Below are 20632 nucleotides of genomic sequence, written 5' to 3' on the forward strand. Positions count from 1 at the left end.
TTATTATCTATAATCAATAACAATAATATATTCTAATCTACTAGTGCGTCTCGCGTATAATGGGTATAAATAGTTTTAAAACATTAAATGTTTTAAATATTTTGTTTATGATATAATTAAAAGTTTGGTAGAAAAAAGTTATAATAATACTGGAAATCTATAAGTTTTTAATTAGATTCAGTTCTAATTTATTCAGTTACTTTAGTTTCTATATTATTAATTTTTATATACACCACTCTTTACTAATCTAGGTTTTAAATAAAACATGGTTGTTACATGGTTGCGGAGTTCTACATCATGCAAACTTCTAATGTTAGGATTAACTATGATGATATTATAAAAAAGGTTATTATTTTGTGAGTTCAAATTATGTGTTATATGTAACATAAAATTTAACATATACATTTTCATATCTAATTTATTCCATAAACAACTACATAAATTTGTTAGTATATAAAGATATGATTTGAATTAAATGTGAGGTGAAATTTCAAGTAGTTTCATTGAATATACTTTCTCTAAGTTTAATGTTTATTAAAACAAATCATAACAATAATTAGGGTCACATAAATCAATAATTTTTAAAATCAATTTATGTCTCTTTGTATCTTTTTCATTGTATTTCAGTTGATTAATTAATGCACATAGAATAATATTTTGGTCATAATACTTCTATCTCATCAAGTCATGAAAACATGTGTTTGACTTGTTTACCTTGTAATAAAATTGTACATTAGGAATATAATTATCATTATTTTTTATTTACTGTTATTAAACATAATTATTAGCATACAATAATATACTATTATGCCATTTTATCTCTGGCTGTTCTACTTTATAGTTAGCATGCATAATTAAGATGAATTACTTACACATAAAAAACATCACACAATGTTAATGTCTTACCAAATTTAACATCAAATTCCACAAAACAAAGTCAATGATACACCCATTTATGCATAAACATAAGCACAAGAAACAAACCAATGCAAAGTCATTGTATGAAGGTATGGGCATTCCACGATGATGAACATGAGGAATTTACAACTTCCTAACTACTAAATTGTTAAGTTCATGACCGTAACCTAGTTTTTCTTATTTTCTCAAATCACAAAAAATGTATTTTCTTTTAAATAATCTTTAAGTTTTTCTTCAAATTATGTCATTTTCGTCATAAAGTATGTCTATATCTTTTACATTTGAAGCCTCTAACGTTATTTTGTTTCATGTTTTTTTTAGGACTTTCGAATGATTTATGTACTTTTGTAACCAAATCATGGATATTTCATTTTCATAAAAATGATTTCTTGATATTCTTTATCTTCCTTTTCTCCTCTGTACTCTTTCTTTCCATTTTTTTTGTCTATTCATTAATAATTTTTCCAATATATCTATTTTTGTAGTTTTTATTCATCTTCTTATGCTTTTCTATTTCATTTTTGCATGTAATTTATTTGCAAACAAATGTTGGGGTCTCTCTTAAATTGAGGGGAGAATTTTTTTGAAGACATTAAAACAAAATAAAGGGAAAAAAGAAAAATAAAAACTATGCTGTTTTGCTAGAGTGAAATTCTACTCTTCTAAGTGTCAAAACCCAAAATGTTTACACTTTTACACTAAAAAAATGTTAAAAATTGTGACTTACTTTATTTCACTTTTAAAAAATTGATAATTTTGATTGACATATCCAATAAGAAAGCATTTCTTTAAACAAAGAAACACATTAACATAGTATTTGTAGCGATTTATTTATTTTTTTTAAAGAGAAAAAACTACTAAATAAAAACATAAAAAAAAGGTAAAACTTGAAAGAAAAATATTTTAAGAAGGCTAACCAAAATATTAAAAGATACATAGAAAAGAGTCAATCAAACCAAAATGCTAAAACTTGAAAAAAAAAAACTCAACAAAAAGAACAAAAATTAAGTAACTAGATTTACAACAAAAATTAACCAAAGCAAACAATCTAGCAAAAGACAAAACCCATATAATTATAATGTTTCAATTCGGCTAATCCAAAGAAAAATAACTACAATTTGCGTAAAAATAAAGTTATGGGAAAGAGATCTTTGAAACTTTTACTTCTAAAATCCAAGTAAACTTTTATTGTTGTTGACTTTTCCCTAAATTCTATTAAAATATCCATAATTTTGAAGTTATATTTCTTTTTGTATTTGGTGTGACCTTGGTTACATTTTGTTTGAAGGGACTTGTTGACGCGTATTAATTAAGCTGTGTGTAACTTTCAATCTGATTTTTGTATACTTTGTAATGGAAATTAACAACAAATTTAGGTAGGTGTTCTTGATGTGGTCCTTTTATATATATATATATATATATATATATATATATAACTATAGAGATAACTTTTATTTTTCAAAGTACTCCTTTATTAAAAGACTTTGCCACCTTTTGGTTATATTATTATTATCATAATCTCTCTTTCTATATTGATGAAGAAGATATTTCGAAGACAAACATAGAGACTTTTAATGATTTTATATGGATTTATTCTTTTATAAATGAAAATGGAAGAGTAATAATTTATAGTGATGTACAATGAAATAGGTAAAATAAAATAAAATTATTGATATTTTATGAAAAAATGGAGAAAAAAAACGTTGTACTTATTAGTTTATTTAAAACAACTTTAAACGAAAAAGAGAAATATTAAACAATATAAAAGTAACATTACAAAATATCATTTTCATTTTTAACTGAGTTTTATTATTAAATTTTTAATAGATCTGTTTCTAATTCTATGTAAATTAGTATTTTATTGATGATACCTTGTCCTATACTTTTTCAAACCTTTGACGTGTTGATTGCATAAGAGTGAGAGAGAGGAAACACACAAATAACATCATAGTTGGAAAATGGCTAATTTCAAAAGTAAAGTGAGGTAAATTCATTTATTTGAGTTTGTATAGAAAAGATTGATATAGAGAGAGAAGCAAAACTCACCTTCCTAAATTTAAGTTATGAAGTATTTTGTTGCATAACTTTTAATTGCAAAAATATCTTATTTTAAAGGTTTAATTAATATTCTATTATTCATTTATATTCCTATGAATATTTTCATTTAATATTTTTAAATAGAGTTAATTTTGGTACGTTATGTTAAGTTGATATTAACGTTCTTTGGCGCGTAAATTTAGAATATATTACATATCAAATTAGAAAATTATCAAATAAAAAAATAACTTAAATTTTAATCCATGATACTTTTAAATTATATTAACGTTAATTTAATAACAAAACCAAACTAAATTTATTTAAAATATATTAGGATCAAAGTAAATTATATAATTAAATATAAACTAAATTAATAATTAAGCCTGTTTAAAAGAATAATGAGGTATATTCTCACAGATTCATATTCTTTATTAAATTTTGCTGTTATGATTCTAAAATATATTAATTTTATAATTTTGAAATATATATAGTAAATATTTCAATATATTGTAGATATTTTAATATATCAAAATTAATATACTTGAAAGGTACATTATAAAAATACTAAAAATTGAATAGATAATTCAAATTTACTTTTCACTGTATTGGATACAACAACATTAATAGCTCAAGATCAATGGTACCAAACAAAAACCATTATTTTCTATTATTTATCTTCTGATTGACGCGGTCACGAAATAAAAAACATGATTGTAAAAAAAATACAAAAATAAATAAAATTTATTTACTTTTAGACCAATTAAGTGAGTTTAAGAATTTGAAAACAACGATTCAAAAAAATAACAGGAAACTATTATAATAACTTAACCTTTTTCTTCTCTTCATTCAATAGAAAGTTTTATTCAAACATATATGTAATCACATATGTAGATATTACTATATATATATATATATATATATATAGAGAGAGAGAGAGAGAGAGAGAGAGAGAGAGAAAGAGAGAGAGGGAGAGAGAGAGAAGAGAAAAAAATATCATATACAAGATTGATAAAAAATAAAAATTGTTTTTCTATTTTATTGCAGTTAAATGGTTTGGAAGTTTTTAATTTATTAGGTTAGTCTCTAAAAATATCTTTATCTGGCTTCCTTTCACCTTCTACTTGAAAGCAATGCTCTTAATTGGCATAAATTGATGCCATTGATTTGCCATTTAAGTCTAATTGTAATAATTTAACTGTACTTTACATAAGTTAAACGAAACTTGATGCACTGTTATCTTTTTCTTTCATGATCATTAATATAAAATCTTTCATCTTAATCCTTTTAAATTTTAACGATAATATTATCATATGATTCATAAAGTACTTTTCTTTAATTTTAAAAGTTTATATAAACACTTTTTTATTCTTTAAATCTCAATTGAAAATCAAATTAAACCCAAAATACAAAATATAATATCTACTTGATCCATATAAGATACTTTATTTATAATAAAATATATAAAAATTAAACCCAAAATACAAATACATAATAATAATAACTTAATTAAAAATAAAAAATAAAAGTAACATAAAAAATAATATATTTAACAATAATATATAAATTTTATCTTATAATTTGATTTTTGTTAAATTTAATTAGATTTAAAATCAATTTCTTAATATTAGTTAAGATTTGTATAATTGTCTGCTTTATTTGTAATACTAGCAGCTCGTTTAAAAAAAATTGTGTCAATATTCAAGAATGTTGAATTTTACATATTTTCTTATCAAATCACGATAAGTTGCCTTCTGTACGTAAGTTTAATTTCATTCAAAGTCTTGAATTATTGCACCACTCCTATAAATTCTTGAAACTAAAAGATCACTCACACTTGAACACATCAATGATCATAGTTCTGTCTTTGAAAATAGGTATGTCAATAAAAATAATATTTCATTTGCGGGAGCAATCTCAATTTCTGAATAAAAAATATTGAATCTAACCTCAATTTATTGGAACACTTATCAATAAAATGATTTTAATTTTTCAATTACAAATCAATTATAAATTAATACAACCCAAAAGCACAATGTACAAAACCAAAAATATATAAGGAAAAAACATGATTGAAAGCAGTTGTTTTGGCTGGATATTGATAGTGAAAGGGGGAGACAGAAGAAGACAAGGCTTGGTTTTCTTCGTATCTTTTACAGCCAAATTTCCGTTTAATTTCACAACTAATTATTACAAGTTCAGAACGAGTGATTGACTCAGTGTGATGCTTAATAATTTTAAAAACAACCCTTTAGTTTTTGTTGTTGTTTATTTGAGTGAATTTGGAAGTAAATTTTTTTAATCTGTCACGTCAATCAAATCCTACATTAATTCTCACAAACTTTACTTTCAAATTCACTCTCACTTGCCTCCAAATCCACTCAAATAAATAACAAAAAAGTTTACTTTCAAATCTTCTAAAAGCTCTTCAATCACTCTCCTCGAAATTCATTCAAGTAAACAAGGTCTAAGAGAACGCAACCTTTTATGACCTCTTTCTAAATAAAATGTATTTGGGAACTTTGAATCCTCATAATAAAAACAAAAAAAATATTTTTTCTAAATTTGAAGACACAATAAAAATAAATCACAGCATAAAATAAGAATGAAAACACTAGTGAGTCCAAAATACATAAAAAATAAGATAAAATAAAAAAATTATAGACATAAACTTTCCCCTAATGAGACCTATTTGTCCAATGGATTTAATATTATATAAAATTAAAATTAAATCACAATTTATTTGATTTCTTACATTTTTCTTCAATTGTGTTCATGGTCTTCATATTGTTTTAAGTTCCTTTCAGGAAACATTATAAGATTAATATTGATCTTTACCTTTTTTTTTATAGATTATTTGAATTACAAATGTTCTTCCTTAAATTATTCTCATATATGTTCATGAGATAGTCCTCTGTCATATCTTCTTTTTGAATAGAATTTATTTTCAAATTTGTATCACTTGAGGATTCTTTATCATTCTTTGGAAAGAATTCGACCCAAGGTCTAAAAGATCACATGCAAACATAAATCAAAGACACAAATATAAAATAATCCAAAATAGAAATTATACTAAAATGAGATTGGGATCTTGGAAGGCCAATCTCTTATTATCAAAGACTTTAAAGGTTGATCTCTAGGATCAAATAACCGCTAGCACAAATAATCAAACATTTTAAAATTAAAGATGCACTACTCAAAGAAATTCAAAACAATGTTGCCAAAATAAACACTCAAACTATAAGTATGACTTTGATTGTCCTTAGGTTGCTTATAGATGGACAAGTAAGCTAACTCGTGTACTTATATTTCCAAACTTGCATCTTTACCCATAGTTTGGCTGGGAATGGACAAACAAACTAACTCATGTGCAACTATTTTTTAAGTTTGTGTCCAAACAAATAAAATGACTTTGACTTTCTAAAGTGATTGATAAAGAAGGTCATGGAGTATCAAACACAAATTCATCGAATTTCGAGCTTATGTCTTCCTTTTCTATCATTCTTTTTTCCTTTCATTTTGTTGTCATTATTCCTTGATGAATAAATATTTCCTAGGTAATATCATGATTTCTTCTTCCATTGTTGGTGCCACTGCTTCTTGGTGAACAAATTTTCCTTAGGCAACAAAACAAAACAAAATGAATTAGTACTTCCTAATATTAATCCAAAATCATTACATCAAAATTAACTTAAACTGTTTAAAAACCTAAATTAGAAAATTCCTCAAACACTTCTGAAGCATCTTATCACTGTACTCATCAGCAGAGACATATATAAGAACGTACGCTCTCATATAACAACACAAGTTATACAATTCATGCAACACACATAAACAATAAGGATGAGTTACCAGAATAATCATCCAATAAAATAACATAAACAATAAACATTTAATGTTATCAACATGACACATCAAACAAGGTCATCTCAATTATAAGCCATACCCAAAACGTTCTCTATCATACAAAACCTGTTCACCAAAACAGGACAATTCAAGTTATCTTCCACTACAACTTTGGACTTATCTCCCCTGCTTCTCAAGGACATATGAGTAAAACTCCACTATTGCTCACAACGGGCACTATACTAAACTGAAGTTATAAACCTTTGGGCGAGACATTCTTCCCTTTCTATCCCATCGGAAGAAGAGAGGGCAGTACTCAAACTTTATCTCTTCTATGGTCTCTTATAGATAAAAAGATTCATCTTTATACCTTTCAAAGAGGAATTGTAACTACCTTTCTATTGCCTTGGAAGATGAAAGGTACAACCCTATATTTACAAAGTACTGCAACAAGGCATAACATTCATAAAACATCAAAGTCATCACAACAACTTGACACATATATCATCACAAGACAAACATTTTGTCCTCACCCCCAGACAACCTATTTTAACAACTCAATTACACCCTTAGATGACCTAGCATCCCTAGACGAACCAACGTCTTACCCCCCGTAGACGAACCAACGTCTTACATCCCTAGACGACCCAATGTCTAACAACTCAATTACACCCTCATACGATCCATTGTCTAACAACTAAGTTACACCTATAGATGACCCAACGTCCTCAAAACAACCCAACTTCTAACAACTCAGTTACACCCTCAGACAACCCAATGTCTAACAACTCAGTTGCATCATCTCCAGATGAACCAACATCCATAAACGATCCAATGTCCCCATATGACCCAACGTCTTACACCCACAAACAACCTAGCGTCTCCAGATGACCCAACGTCTAACAACTTAGGTACACGCTTAAAGCACAACACTACATCAAGAAATATTCTCAACTATAAGTTTCCATGTTAAAACTAATTGGACATTTAAAACATTCATTACACCAACTAATAATGTTGGGAACAACCACTGCACTTACAATTCCAACGCACACTATCTAAAAGAAAATTCTAAAACTTAAAACCTTTTAATACACCAAATTGCAAACTTTGAACCAAAGAAAACGTGACCACTCTAGCACCAATAATTTTGCCTCCAAAAACAACAATTAACCCTTAGTTTTTGAACCTAAAATACCTTTCATTTGTAGCCTCGTTTCAATATCACAACAGACCAATTGACAACAAATCACAACTCTTATACCAAAGTCAACTTACATACCTAGATTGATTCCACTGCACTGATAAACTCTTAAACACCAGAATTAAATTTATCTAATACAATATGACATTGATCACAACTAATAATTACCCAATCTACATACAACAATCATCAAAGAAATATTCATGTCCAAACACACCAAGGTTTAACATCCCTTACAAACATCACAACAAACATTTAGAATGATACAAAACAATCAATAAGGATAATTCCCCATACCTTTTAAACAAACAAAAGTTACAGCCTTTAAGGTTCCAGAACACATCACAAAGACTCCTTCTATTTGGTCTCCATGCACACGATCCTCTCCCTCTTTGACAAAACAAAGAAGTGAAAATACAACTCTCACTCACTCATGACAGTAGTAGTGTTTTTATGCCAAACTTCACCTTAAGACTTTTTTTATTAATAACTTATGCTCAGCCTAACCTTATACCTTAATCGCCTACTAAACCCTATTTCCTAAAAAACCCATCATCCAATAAAAACCAATTGATTAGTTTTAGAAACTAATTTCTCCTCTAAACCAATATTTTTCTTATTTTTTTGCTTAACTGACGGAAGAGCTTTCACCAATTGAGCTACAGAACCTTTGTGTAAAACATGTTTTTTCTTATTAATAAACATCTAACATGTTCACATTATCCTCTTACTGCATTGAATTTTCCTGGGTCTTACACAGGTTTGTTGTTTTTTTTTTCAATAACAGTTCAACAAAAAAGAAAAACTCATGCAAGATGAAGATAAATAGTTAATTCGAACTACACTTAATAGAAAAATCAAAAAATAGATCCTTTTTAGGGTTCAAATGTAAAAATACACAATTTAAATGAAAGACATGAAACATTAAAACTTAATGAAATTGGATAAAATATTGTTTTTTAATATGAGAGAAAAATAAGATAAAGAGGATATTCAAACATTAACCTTATTCTGATACCACATGATACGATATTGTCTAAGAAAAAGTACGATCTTTTTTTAATTTAAATCTTCAATAAACCCAACAAAAATAAATCAGAAAAGGATGCAAAATAAGACAATAATAAAGATGTGTAAATTGACAAGTAAAGTGAATATTGGTCACAAATATGTTAATATTTGATAAGAATTAAAGTTATAATCCAAGAATCAAGAAAATTTTATCTCAAAAAATACAATATATATAATATAACTTAAAAAATGTTTACATCAACTTTTAGTATCTCTATATTGACAGATCAATTTAAGAAAACCTAAAAAGTCTAAAATAAAACTCAAAACCCAAAACATAAAATAACGGAAAAAAAATGACAAACTTGAACTTTAAAAAATCGACTTATCCAACGAATTTAATATTATGTAAAATTAAAATAAAATTATAATTTATTTAATTTTTTAAATTATTCTTTAATTATATTCATGATTTTCATGATTATTAAATTCTCTCGTTTATAAAATATTATAAAATTCAAGTTGATATTTGACTTATTATAAATTCTTGAATTATAATTCTTTGTCAAGTTCTTTCATATATATATATATATATATATATATATATATATTTATATTTATATTTATGAAATAGTTTTCTACACTTATACAATAATATATTAGAGCATTTTTGTTTTTTTTCAACTTTAATCTTAATTTTTATTTTATAGTAATTTGATTTAACTAGGGAATTTTGTTAATAATATCAGATCACTCTTCTTTTATCATTATTCTGTACTTTTTTTTAAATACTTGTATTTTAAAATAATACTTTTATTTCGAAATTAAATTTCAACAGTTTTTTTTTTAAATTTCAATAACAAAATAGAATTTAATATGTAAAATATTTATTTAAAAATTTAACTATATAAAATAACCATCTATCCTATGCATCGTAGAAGCTAAAAATCAAAATACTAGTTAAGAAAATCATTAGAAATAACTATTTCATTTGTTTAAAGGAAGTTATTATTTTTTTATAGAAATTAGCTCTTAAAGGAGTTTATACACCCACCAACAAAATAAACACTTCATGGCCCATAATTTTCACCTCTAGTTACATACTTAAGGTTCTGGATCCGGGTTCGAGCCGGGTCTGGACCCGGATATGTTTGGGATTGAAAGGAATGAAAATCAAAGGGAGTGAGTGGGATTTGATTTGATCCGGTGATTGAGAAACCCAGTTTTCTTGTCTTCGTAGTTTTGTTGGTTTAATGGCGAAATCGGCGTCGAATTCACTGGTGCAGACTCTGAAGCGCTACATAAAGAAGCCATGGGAGATCACGGGTCCCTGCGCCGACCCTGAGTACAGATCCGCTGTGCCCTTGGCCACCGAATACCGCCTGCAGTGCCCAGCAACCACCAAGGAGAAACCCTGCATCCCCAACTCCCTCCCCGAGACCGTCTACGATATCAAATACTTCTCGCGCGACCAGCGCCGCAACCGCCCTCCCATCCGCCGCACCGTTTTGAAGAAGGCTGATGTCGAGAAGCTCGCCAAGGAGCAGACCTTCGCTGTCTCTGACTTTCCCCCCGTTTATCTCAACTCCGCCGTCGAGGAGGACATCAATACTATCGGCGGCGGATACCAGGGATGACTCTCAGGTCACTTTTCCCCGCTTCCGTTAATTAGGGGTTTTCGTGTTATTGTGTTTGGATTCGCGTGATTAGCCTCAGAAGCTAATATTGGATTCATCACTTCCAAATGTTTGGGAAGCTTTATGGTTGAGTCAAAAACCAGGGAATTTTTGTTGTTTTAATGATCTCTCTGGTGTTTGGATTATGGAGTTATTTAACTCAATTTCAATTTTCAACCTTTTCTTCCTTCTTATGTTTCAATTTATTTTTTAGAAGGTCTAACGAAGCTGGTTATTTTTTGTTTCGTTGTGCTTTCACTTAAACTTTATGTAGCCAGAAGTACAAATGAAATAAGAGGTTAAATAGATTAGGCTGGTTGGATTCTGTGTAAAACTTTGTTGAATTTATGAAATGGATTGTAAATAGGATTTTGCCAATGCTAGTCTTATACACTCAAATGATAAGTTTTATTAGCGACATAACCCAGTTAGGAAAGCAAGTATTAGATGATACGTGGAATTCTTGTAGAAATATCTGCTACGCTTTTTGAAGCAAGATCTCTGTCAATCCGTCTCCTTTTTGTCCGTCTTATTTTGCTGTCTTTCCTTACTGCTGGTACTATTCCTTGGTGGTTGGGGTTGGAGCAGGATGACCCGAGCCATCTCTTCAAGCCTCAGAGATGGTATATACCCCAAAAGCCATTATCTATGATGAAGGAAACACCATTGACGATGGAAGGCATATTCTTCCCCACTTTCCTTTTAATGCTGTGACAAAGTCTACCAACTCTTCTATTCTTCATTGGTTCGTCAGGTATGCAGGTATAACAGTAGAAAGCCAATGAATTATCTTCTATGAGAATCTACAAATGGCTAGATCCTTGGATTGCCTGATTCTGCTTATGCCCACGAGGAAGTTGGTGCTATCTTCAAGTTCAGTCTTTCATTCCTCGATCAGGTAGATGATGAATCACTAAAGAGCCAAATAGGCCCGCCGCTCTTAGTTAGCTCTTTAACTGTAGTAGCTGTGGCAGGATAGACAGAGTTAGTGAATATAGGTGTATTCAGTTAGTTAGCTAATTAGTTTTGGGTGTAAAAGATCAGATTTCAACTTAAAACCAATTGACATTAAATGAAATTGCCACACTTCAGGAATTGAGGCTGACGAAGTAGGACTTCCCAACACCCCCCTTCCACATATGTCTGCCAAATCAAACGAGCTAACTAGAATAGAGAATTACTAAGATAAGCTACATACTTTGATCCATCATAGATTTCAACTTAAAACCAATTGACATTAAGTGAAGTTGTCCAACAGATGTATAATCCGCACTCCAAGAATTGAGATAGGTGACGTGAGACTTCCCAACAGGAGAGACCAAACTTTTGATTCTGTTGTTAGCCATTGTTGCTCACCTTGAATTCCACGGATTCAGAGTTGGGGGAGAATGTTGAATAAATTTCTCTTTTGGTTAATCTTTACAATCCATACCAGTATCTATGAAGCATTATTAGTGCTCCTGGTCTGGGAGTCAAAGCTACTGAATGTCTAGGATAATTCCAATTGTTGGAAAGGAGGCTTTTTGTTGGTTAATTATCATTGAGCTGTGTTTTGATGCCATCAGAACATATTGTGAGGGCTTTGAGAGTTGTTTGTCTTTGTTGGTGGCTTTGGTGAAAAAGGCGTAACCAGCAAATTTGCTGACCTTTGTGAAGGCTGTTTTCAAGTGGCTTTGACCTCAGTATCCTGATGATATTGCTATTTGTTTCAAATGAGGAAGCTGCCAAGCAGGAAGTGAATTAGAGAAAGAACCATTTGATCTGAGGACTTGAGCAAAGAAGCAACATCTTGAACGTTAGAAACCTATACAGAAAAAAATTACAATTATTCAGGTGAAGGAAGTAGGTTTGACCCAAGGGAGAGGGTAGGGATGGAAGAGGAAACTGCTCCTGGATTGCAATAGCCCCTTTTTTGGATGCAGAACTCCTGAAAGATACAAAATGTTGTTCCACAAGCAGAACGTAGATCGTGTGGTTTGTTGTGGCTAGATAGGACCTTGAAAAAGTTTTAGTATTGGTGGAACAACGCTGGGATAGAATTTCAGGAAAGCTTGAGCTTGAAAATTCTAAAAGGTGGTAAATATTGGTTACAGTCATGTGAAGAATCAAAGAGGAGTTTGTAAGAATCAGAGGAAGGAAGGAGGGGAAGGATTTAAATTACAGAAAATGTCTTACCTTTTTATCTATTGGATGAACTTAATCCACTGAAGAAAAATAATGATTCTGTTGAAAGGAGGTGTACCTGATTCCCTGGCTAATAGAGAGCACCATCCTGCAGGCCATACTATATTTGATGATATATTAGGTTCACTTAATCATGCAGATGTTCATTGAGTTGTATCAAATGTCTCTAAAAGGAATTCTTCCTTAGCATTGTGGGTCAGACCCAATTCCGTATTGCTATTATGTCTTTTTTGTGTTTTTGAACCTAATTTCTGAAACAATGAGGAAGGCTTAAGGGTAGTCCACGCCTTACCCTTGGTCCACTTGGTCTTTGGCATGCATCAAACGGGGGGACTATAGCTCATGCTATCTATTTTGATATTCACCACCGAAGAACCTCTGCACTCTAGCTCACCCTGGTGGCCAATTGGTTGATAGCATTCAAATTGTAGTTACCATCTATTAGGTCAATATACTCAAGCTCTGGGTGCAACTGATGAATGATGTTGCTCTGGGTAAAAAATTATTGAGAAGTAAAGAAAGTGTCGGGATAGAGTTGGGAATAATAGATACTTCAAGAAAGGATGATCTATGGACGTAGTTGATGCCATGATTAGGAGAAAAGGGTGATCTATGTGCCTTCAAGAAACCAAGGGGGTTGGTGAAAATATCAAGGGACTAGACACATTAGAATTTGTAACATTGGCACTCTGGTGTGATGAAGCTAGAAAAGAGAGATATGACAGCATCCTAAAATTTGTCATCAACCAACAAATATTTACCTGAAAGTGTATTGCTCCCCAAATAGGGCTAGAGGAGCAACACCAATTGGATTTTGGGAAGTTTAGAAGGGTTAGTCTGAGAAATTCCGTGGGAAAATATTTTCTTAGGAGGGGATATAGTGGGTACCTGGTGTACGTGTGCACAACTAAATAAGAAAGTCCTTTGTTCGTGCAGTCTGACCACATTGGAAGTGGTGTTTCATTATGTTTTTGTGCAGTGGTGATAGCAGCCTGTATGGTGACTGTCACAGCCACCATGTCTAAGATTTCACTGAATTCCTGCTTTGCGCTCCTTTTGTTGATTCTACTACTCAGATTGAGGTGGTTTATGAAATTTCATAATTTTTCTTCCATCAGAATACAAAGGAGTTGAAACACCCTTCATTCTTTGAAGAATGATGCCGGGTTTTACTACTTTTTCTTGCATCTTCCATCATTGGCTGCTAATGCCTCTTCTGGTGAAAGCCTTGCTTTTCCAGCAGCTCAAAATTTTCAGGCAGCTCCTTAACTTCTGTTGAGTATACCTTCTTCCTGACTTTGTTCATAGTTCATACTTGCATTACTTTTCTTGCTGCAACTTCTATTCTTTTACAATTTTATCCTTTTTTTCTTTACTGTGAGACAACCTCTGTTTATCCTCGGCTTTAGCCTCTTGTTATTGACTTGTTAAATATGCCTTATATCGACATACTTTTGATAAAAAAAAATTACCTTTCCCCCATTTTGGGTTGGTAGCTCTGCTCTGATATCCATGTTAATAAACGGTCTAAACAAATACCAAAGCAAGAAAGAAAACTATGATGCACCTGGCGTTGCTGCTTTAGTGTATGTCATTCTTTTAGTGTGGAAAGAAAGAAAATGAAATCATTCTTGCTGTGGTTGGATTCTGTTATTCAGTCGTATAACTATAATGCATTAATCGCAGTATACACTTGCTATCATAACTCTGACTGTTTTTTTTTTAACAGGTTTGTGCTCTTAATGAGGACATTATTGGCCCAGTCAACTTTCTGTTTTTTTGTCAATGGAAAAAAGATCCTATTAGTCTTTTAGCACCGGCCTGTGCGGCCGTCCATTTTAAGGAGGCGTGTAAACATTTGATATCAATAAAGTGTAGCTGGCTGGGGTTAAGTTTAACTATTTGTTTACTTTGTGAATGTGGGATAAAAAAGTAAATTGATTCAATGACTTGATAATGGGTAAATTGAATACTTGCCCTCGAAATTTCCTTGTTTATTTTGATTACGAGAGAAGTTTTTGAACGTCATTTCAAAATTTCTTCAGGGCAACTTGATGGAGCGTGTAGCACACATACACATATCTTGGAAATGAAATCCATATTTTGTTTAAAGCTTTATTCTTGTTGTAGCTACAAAATCGTACCTTCACCTAAGACATTTATTTGCTTTTGACAAATTGGGTTTCTAAAATGACATCGAAGTATCTGTTGCCTCCATTCTTCTAAGGCAAGGACTTCCTGCATTTTTATTGGCTGGAATATTTTTTTTTCTCAGAAGATACTTATCCCATTCCGGAAGACTGATAGACTGCAGGACGAAATTTGATGGGTGCAGTGATAAAAATTACATTCAGTATACGGTATGATATGTCTTGACTCATGACTAAAGACACATGATAATTGTTCACATAGAACAGCTACACAGGAATGTAATTGCCTATAATATATAGAAACCACTCAGCCAACTTGTTCCATACTGAAGTGAACAAATATAAGCTTTGGTTGTTCCTTTTGAAACTGCGCGTGCCACTTGATTGGACCACATCCCTTATTTCATAAATGGGGAGAGGATTCTCTCACGTGCAAAATTACCTTGAGATATTCTCAAGAATGCCGATTTTGTTTATTTATTTATTTAAAATTTTCAGTTTTTATAAAAATTATTATTATCTTAATAACTTTTGAAACGTACAGATATGATCTAATGAAAATGTTACTGGAGAGATCCATTCCCATACATTGCGAATGTACATAAATGGTTGAATCCTAACTGATATTTGTAACCTCTATTTCCACCAATTATTATTATAGTTACATATTGGATCCATTAAAGGGCCTCCGTTTTCACTTGTTTTAGATGATATGCAATCATTTTTATGTTCATGAACTCCTGATTAATTGGACCTAATTGATCGCTTGTTCTATGTAGGAAAGAGAGAGTACCGTTTCCAAATAACTTTATCTTTATGTAATTTAAATTTTTGATGGAGACATTTAAAATTCCAATTTAAAGTCAAGATTCAAATACATGATTAAACAGAGTGAACAAAGTTTTAACATAATATATAAATCTTACTATTATGTATGATTAAATTCTAAATAAAAATATAAAACTTGGATTAAGATATATTTCAAAATAATGTTATCTATTAAACAGTTTTTATCATTAACTAACGTAAATCCAGAAGCAATATGTCTACATATTTTTTAAATATCTATAAATTATTTAAATTTTAAAAATAATAATTAAAAAGACAAAAATAGAAATATAGTTATATATAAAATAAATTTTAGTTATTAAAATAAAAATATTATGTAAATTATTTTTTATTATAAGTAATTATTTAAATTTAAAAAAGTACTTACTAAAATAATAAAAGTATAAATAATTATTTAAATTTTAAAAAGTAGTTACTAAAATAATAAAATTAAAAAATAATTATTCGAATTAAAAAATTAGTACTTAAGAAGATAAAATTGAAAAAATAAAAGGACACAAAGAAGTAATGTATCTTCTTTGTATATAAAAGAGGATAAATGTACAGGTTTTTTGAAAATTATATTTCAAAAAGTATGTAAGACACTAAATTATATTGAAAAAATTTATTAATTTTTATTGACAAGTAACAACTTACATTTGAATCCTACCTGCTCTTAGTTAGTTGGAATATATGCTCATTTTGTGATTTTCATAATTTAGACAGTTCATCTTTCAAATAAGACTACATCCAATTTTTTTAATTATCTTTCCCAAGCCAATCTACTAAAATCAAGTTTTTACATGAATTCTGAAAAAAAAAACAAGAAAAAATATAACAGAGACATCAGATCAATTCTTCAAAGTCAATATGGCATATACCTATACTCAAGTCTGTATTTGTACTTTCTAGAATAAATTAAATAATTTTCTTAAAACAAATTAAAAAACATGATATTATTAAGAATTTAATTTAAAAGTCCTTATTTACATAAATCTTAAAATAGAATAACAAATAAAAATTGCATAAATTTTATGAAGCTATATAAAATAGTAAAAATGACACATAATTCAAATTTTATGACAACTATAATATCTATTACTTTTTTAAACGATGAAAAATATCTTAAAATTTTTAGTAAACTCGGTGAATATCAAATGACTTGAACTTTATGCAGCAAAAATGAGTTATTAAATTTAAACAAAACTAAGAACACCAGTGTAGAACAGATTTAACATCCATTATTTTTTTGGATATTGTGTTTCGGTTCAATAATCAAAACATATAAAAAAACAAGATAAAAAATGGAGGATTTTTGGATTCAGTTATGAAATAAAGCTTAAACTTTCATATTAAATTTTGGTTTTTACCATAATTGAAACTTTTTTTTTTCATTATTTTGAGCCTCCTTTCTTCTTTTTTTATTCATCATTTTCATTTCTACATTGAGAACTTAACTCATGTTACTAAAATCCATATTTGTAAAAATCTTAATCCAACCCAAAATCTCAATATGTAAAAATCAGGCCAATAGAAAATTCTGATCAAGACTCACTCTCGTTACAAAGTCTTGTAGTAGGAAGAGAAATAAGATTGAAGAAGAAAAAAAATTTTGAGACCATTATTCGTCAGCTTCACAACTATGAGTGACGTACTATGTTGTTGGTGAGCTTAGTCGCTAAAAAGTGTCAATAAAAATACAAAATCAGAAAAATTAATTTCAATTTTGTTAATCGTTGATTACTCTCAATTAGGAATGACAACGGGTCAGGTCGGACACGGATAGTGTCTACCCACAACTCGACCCGTCGGATAAAATTGTATCCGTTATCCGTCGGGTATCCATTTAAAAAATACCTGCGGGTATCTGCAGATACCCGCAAAAAATAAAAAAAATATTTAATACTTTTTTAAAATAAAATTGAAATAAAATTACAAAAAAAAAATATAAATTAAATTAAATATAAATTAAATTAAATATAAATTAAAATTTAATTTTAATTAAATTTAACCTAATAAAATGTAATTTTATTTTAATTAAATTTAACCTAATAAAATGTAATTTTATTTTATTTTTAATTAAATTTAATTAAAAAATATATAAATTATTTTTTTTTTAATTTTTTGCGGGTAACGGGTATCCGCGGGGCGGGTAGTATACTACCCGTACCCGACCCATTTAGAAGCGGGTATTAAAATATCCGCTACCCATTACCCACGAATAGTAAATATCTACGAATAGTTACTACCCGCTATGGATTTTACCCGCGAATACCCGTGCCCGCAGGTAAAATTGACATCCCTACTCTCAATCCAGTAGAGATGGTCTTCCTATGATTGTACATGCTAATTATTTCAAAGTTTGAAAATTGAAACATATCTTTCTTGCATTAACTTGGAGATACTTTTGTTTTGTTAAAAAACAAAGTTATAAACACACAAATTTTAAGTTTAATCAGTGTTAAAAAAACATAAGTTTTTCTTTATAAAAAACTAGGTCCAATGGAGTAATCCGTTAACCCATCAACTCATCTCAAAATGGAATATTTTTAGCCTTTGTTGTATAAACAAGTCAATTCCAATCCGTTTTTATCAAATAAAAGATGATCTGAGTCAAAAACAGATTGAATTGACTGATTTTATCATTCTTATTAACTATACAAAATAAAAAATAAACTTAGATTAAATTGAGTCATTTTGTCACTTCTATTAATTATATAGTGTAACAATTTATCACATCATGCCTATAAGGTTTATCATGAGTAGTGTTTAACATCAGCAAACAAACAATTATATATTAGAAAATGTGCCAAGAAGATTTTTTCTGTGTTGTCATCATCCTCTTAAAGATCATCATTCATTTTGTAGCTTGATATCCCACACCTTTACACATACAATGTTCAAATTCTTTACTATATAATATTTAATTAATTGGGCAAACATATATGTTTAGTTGCACTTCACACTCATTCATACACTTTCCTTTTGTAAATGAAACTTTTATTAGTTCACCAATTTTCTGTATTAACATTAACTAACCTTAATACAATTAATAAATTTGTCAAAAACATATACATCTCACATACAAAGGCTTTTCTACATTATTTTTTATTAAGGTATTACACACAGGTGTCTTTTCAAAACATTCTAACTGAAACTTCACAATGTCTTCTAATAATGTTGAAATTAGGATGCACTTAGAAAATTTGATTATTTTTCATGGTCCACAAGTCAATAAACATGATTTTTTTTTCAAATTTTTCTTTATAAAAATATGAATATTACATTATGATTATTTTAATTGATCATTTAATTGAAAACGAGGAGATAAAAATTTATTTAATAACTAAGAAAGGAATAGTTAATCTTGGAAAGATAAGATATTTTAGTGGGAGCATGGACAAATGTACTCTTAGGAATAGTTAATCTTGGAAAGATAAGATATTTTAGTGCGAACATGTACAAATGTACTCTTGTGTGCAAAACTTTTTTCTTTTTAAGCTTTTTGTTTTTATTTTGACTTATAAACTAAAATCTACTCTTTTCTTTTATTTAATGCTATCAATAATTCTTTAATCATTTGATTTAAAATCATTAGGTTGAAAATGTTTTCATAGACGCAGAATTATTAAATATTTTTGTTACTTTACTTTTTTTGAAGTGTGAATTTTTAAAACAAAACTCTTGATTATATATATATATATTTGCAGTCTTTTAAAATTTGAAAATAACATTAACCATGTCCTTATTTTATGTCTACTTCTTACTTACTTAATAATTAATTAATACAATTATAATATTTGATCTTTTAAATTGACCTAAAATTTTTGAAAAACATATAAAAGGAACATTTAATTGGCCACAATAATATTAGTTTTTTTTTGAAGAAGTTAAAGGAAAGAGTGGTGCTGGCTAGCATAAAAAACTGAGCTCATCTGTTGACCTTATACATACGATAATAAACATGAAGCAGAAGCAGAAGCAGAAGTAAAGGTATAGGCCACACCAATGACCGAAACATCTCGCTCTCTCAGTCACTTTCATTCACATGGACACACCACAGAGGTTTGGCAATTCACGCTGTCACTGCTAACCTTAATACCCAGTAATGGTTACAAGAAGAAGAACCTGTCATTCTTTTCCACTTTTTCTATCAATTTTTCAACCTCATTCCTAACCACCATTTCTCTTCCTTCTATACCATTTATCTTTATCACTTTTCCTTTTATCTTCTCATCAGATATCTTTCCTCTTGTCACTACCTTTTGCAGATCTCTGTACACAGCATTAACTACTCCGCAGCTGCAAGGAACCAACAAAATTTTGTAGTTATGCAAAATTTAAGACCTAAATTTATTTCTGTGACTACACACACATTTTTTAGTGTTATTGATAATTAATTATAGATTCCTCTATTCCCAATCCACAATGGGAAACTTGTCATTCATGCAAATCCTCCTGAATTATCTATTGATTTCTGACCACTCATTTATTAACTCAGTCATATCTTCAAGCTAAATAGCAGAGATCTCGCAGTCCTTGACAGTGATAGTATATATATTCATTCATTAGAGAGTTACTCACTACTACTCAGTCGACAGTGTTGATGGTGATGCAACAGTGTTTTCAACATCAACAACAAATAAAGAAACTTACATGCTTAAAAGGAAACGTTATCTTTCTTCCAATTTCCCTGTAACATTTGAAGCAAAACATTACTTTTATATGTCTATTAGCTAAACTTTAATTTCAACTATATACAGGTCTAGGTTAGAAAAAGA

The 20632-nt window shown here is 29.4% G+C and overlaps 1 protein-coding gene across 4 annotated transcripts; it reads left to right on the forward strand.

Moving 5' to 3' along the window:
• Positions 1-10090: 10090 nt before the first annotated feature.
• Positions 10091-14858, forward strand: LOC108321559 (uncharacterized). 4 transcript variants are annotated; one of them, XR_008248314.1, is made up of 3 exons: positions 10095-11587; positions 13992-14147; positions 14603-14858. XR_008248314.1 is itself a non-coding variant. In XM_017553350.2 (2 exons), exon 1 carries the CDS (start codon positions 10267-10269, stop codon positions 10648-10650), a length of 384 nt encoding a protein of 127 aa, XP_017408839.1. In that variant the 5' UTR covers positions 10091-10266; the 3' UTR covers positions 10651-10657; positions 14603-14858. The 4 variants fall into 4 exon arrangements, 1 of the variants encoding a protein (XP_017408839.1); XR_008248315.1 differs by having other exon boundaries at positions 10095-11443; XR_008248313.1 differs by having other exon boundaries at positions 10095-10657.
• Positions 14859-20632: the final 5774 nt, after the last annotated feature.

Source organism: Vigna angularis, chromosome 1, assembly GCF_016808095.1.
Source record: "Vigna angularis cultivar LongXiaoDou No.4 chromosome 1, ASM1680809v1, whole genome shotgun sequence".
Taxonomy (NCBI): Eukaryota; Viridiplantae; Streptophyta; class Magnoliopsida; order Fabales; family Fabaceae; genus Vigna; species Vigna angularis.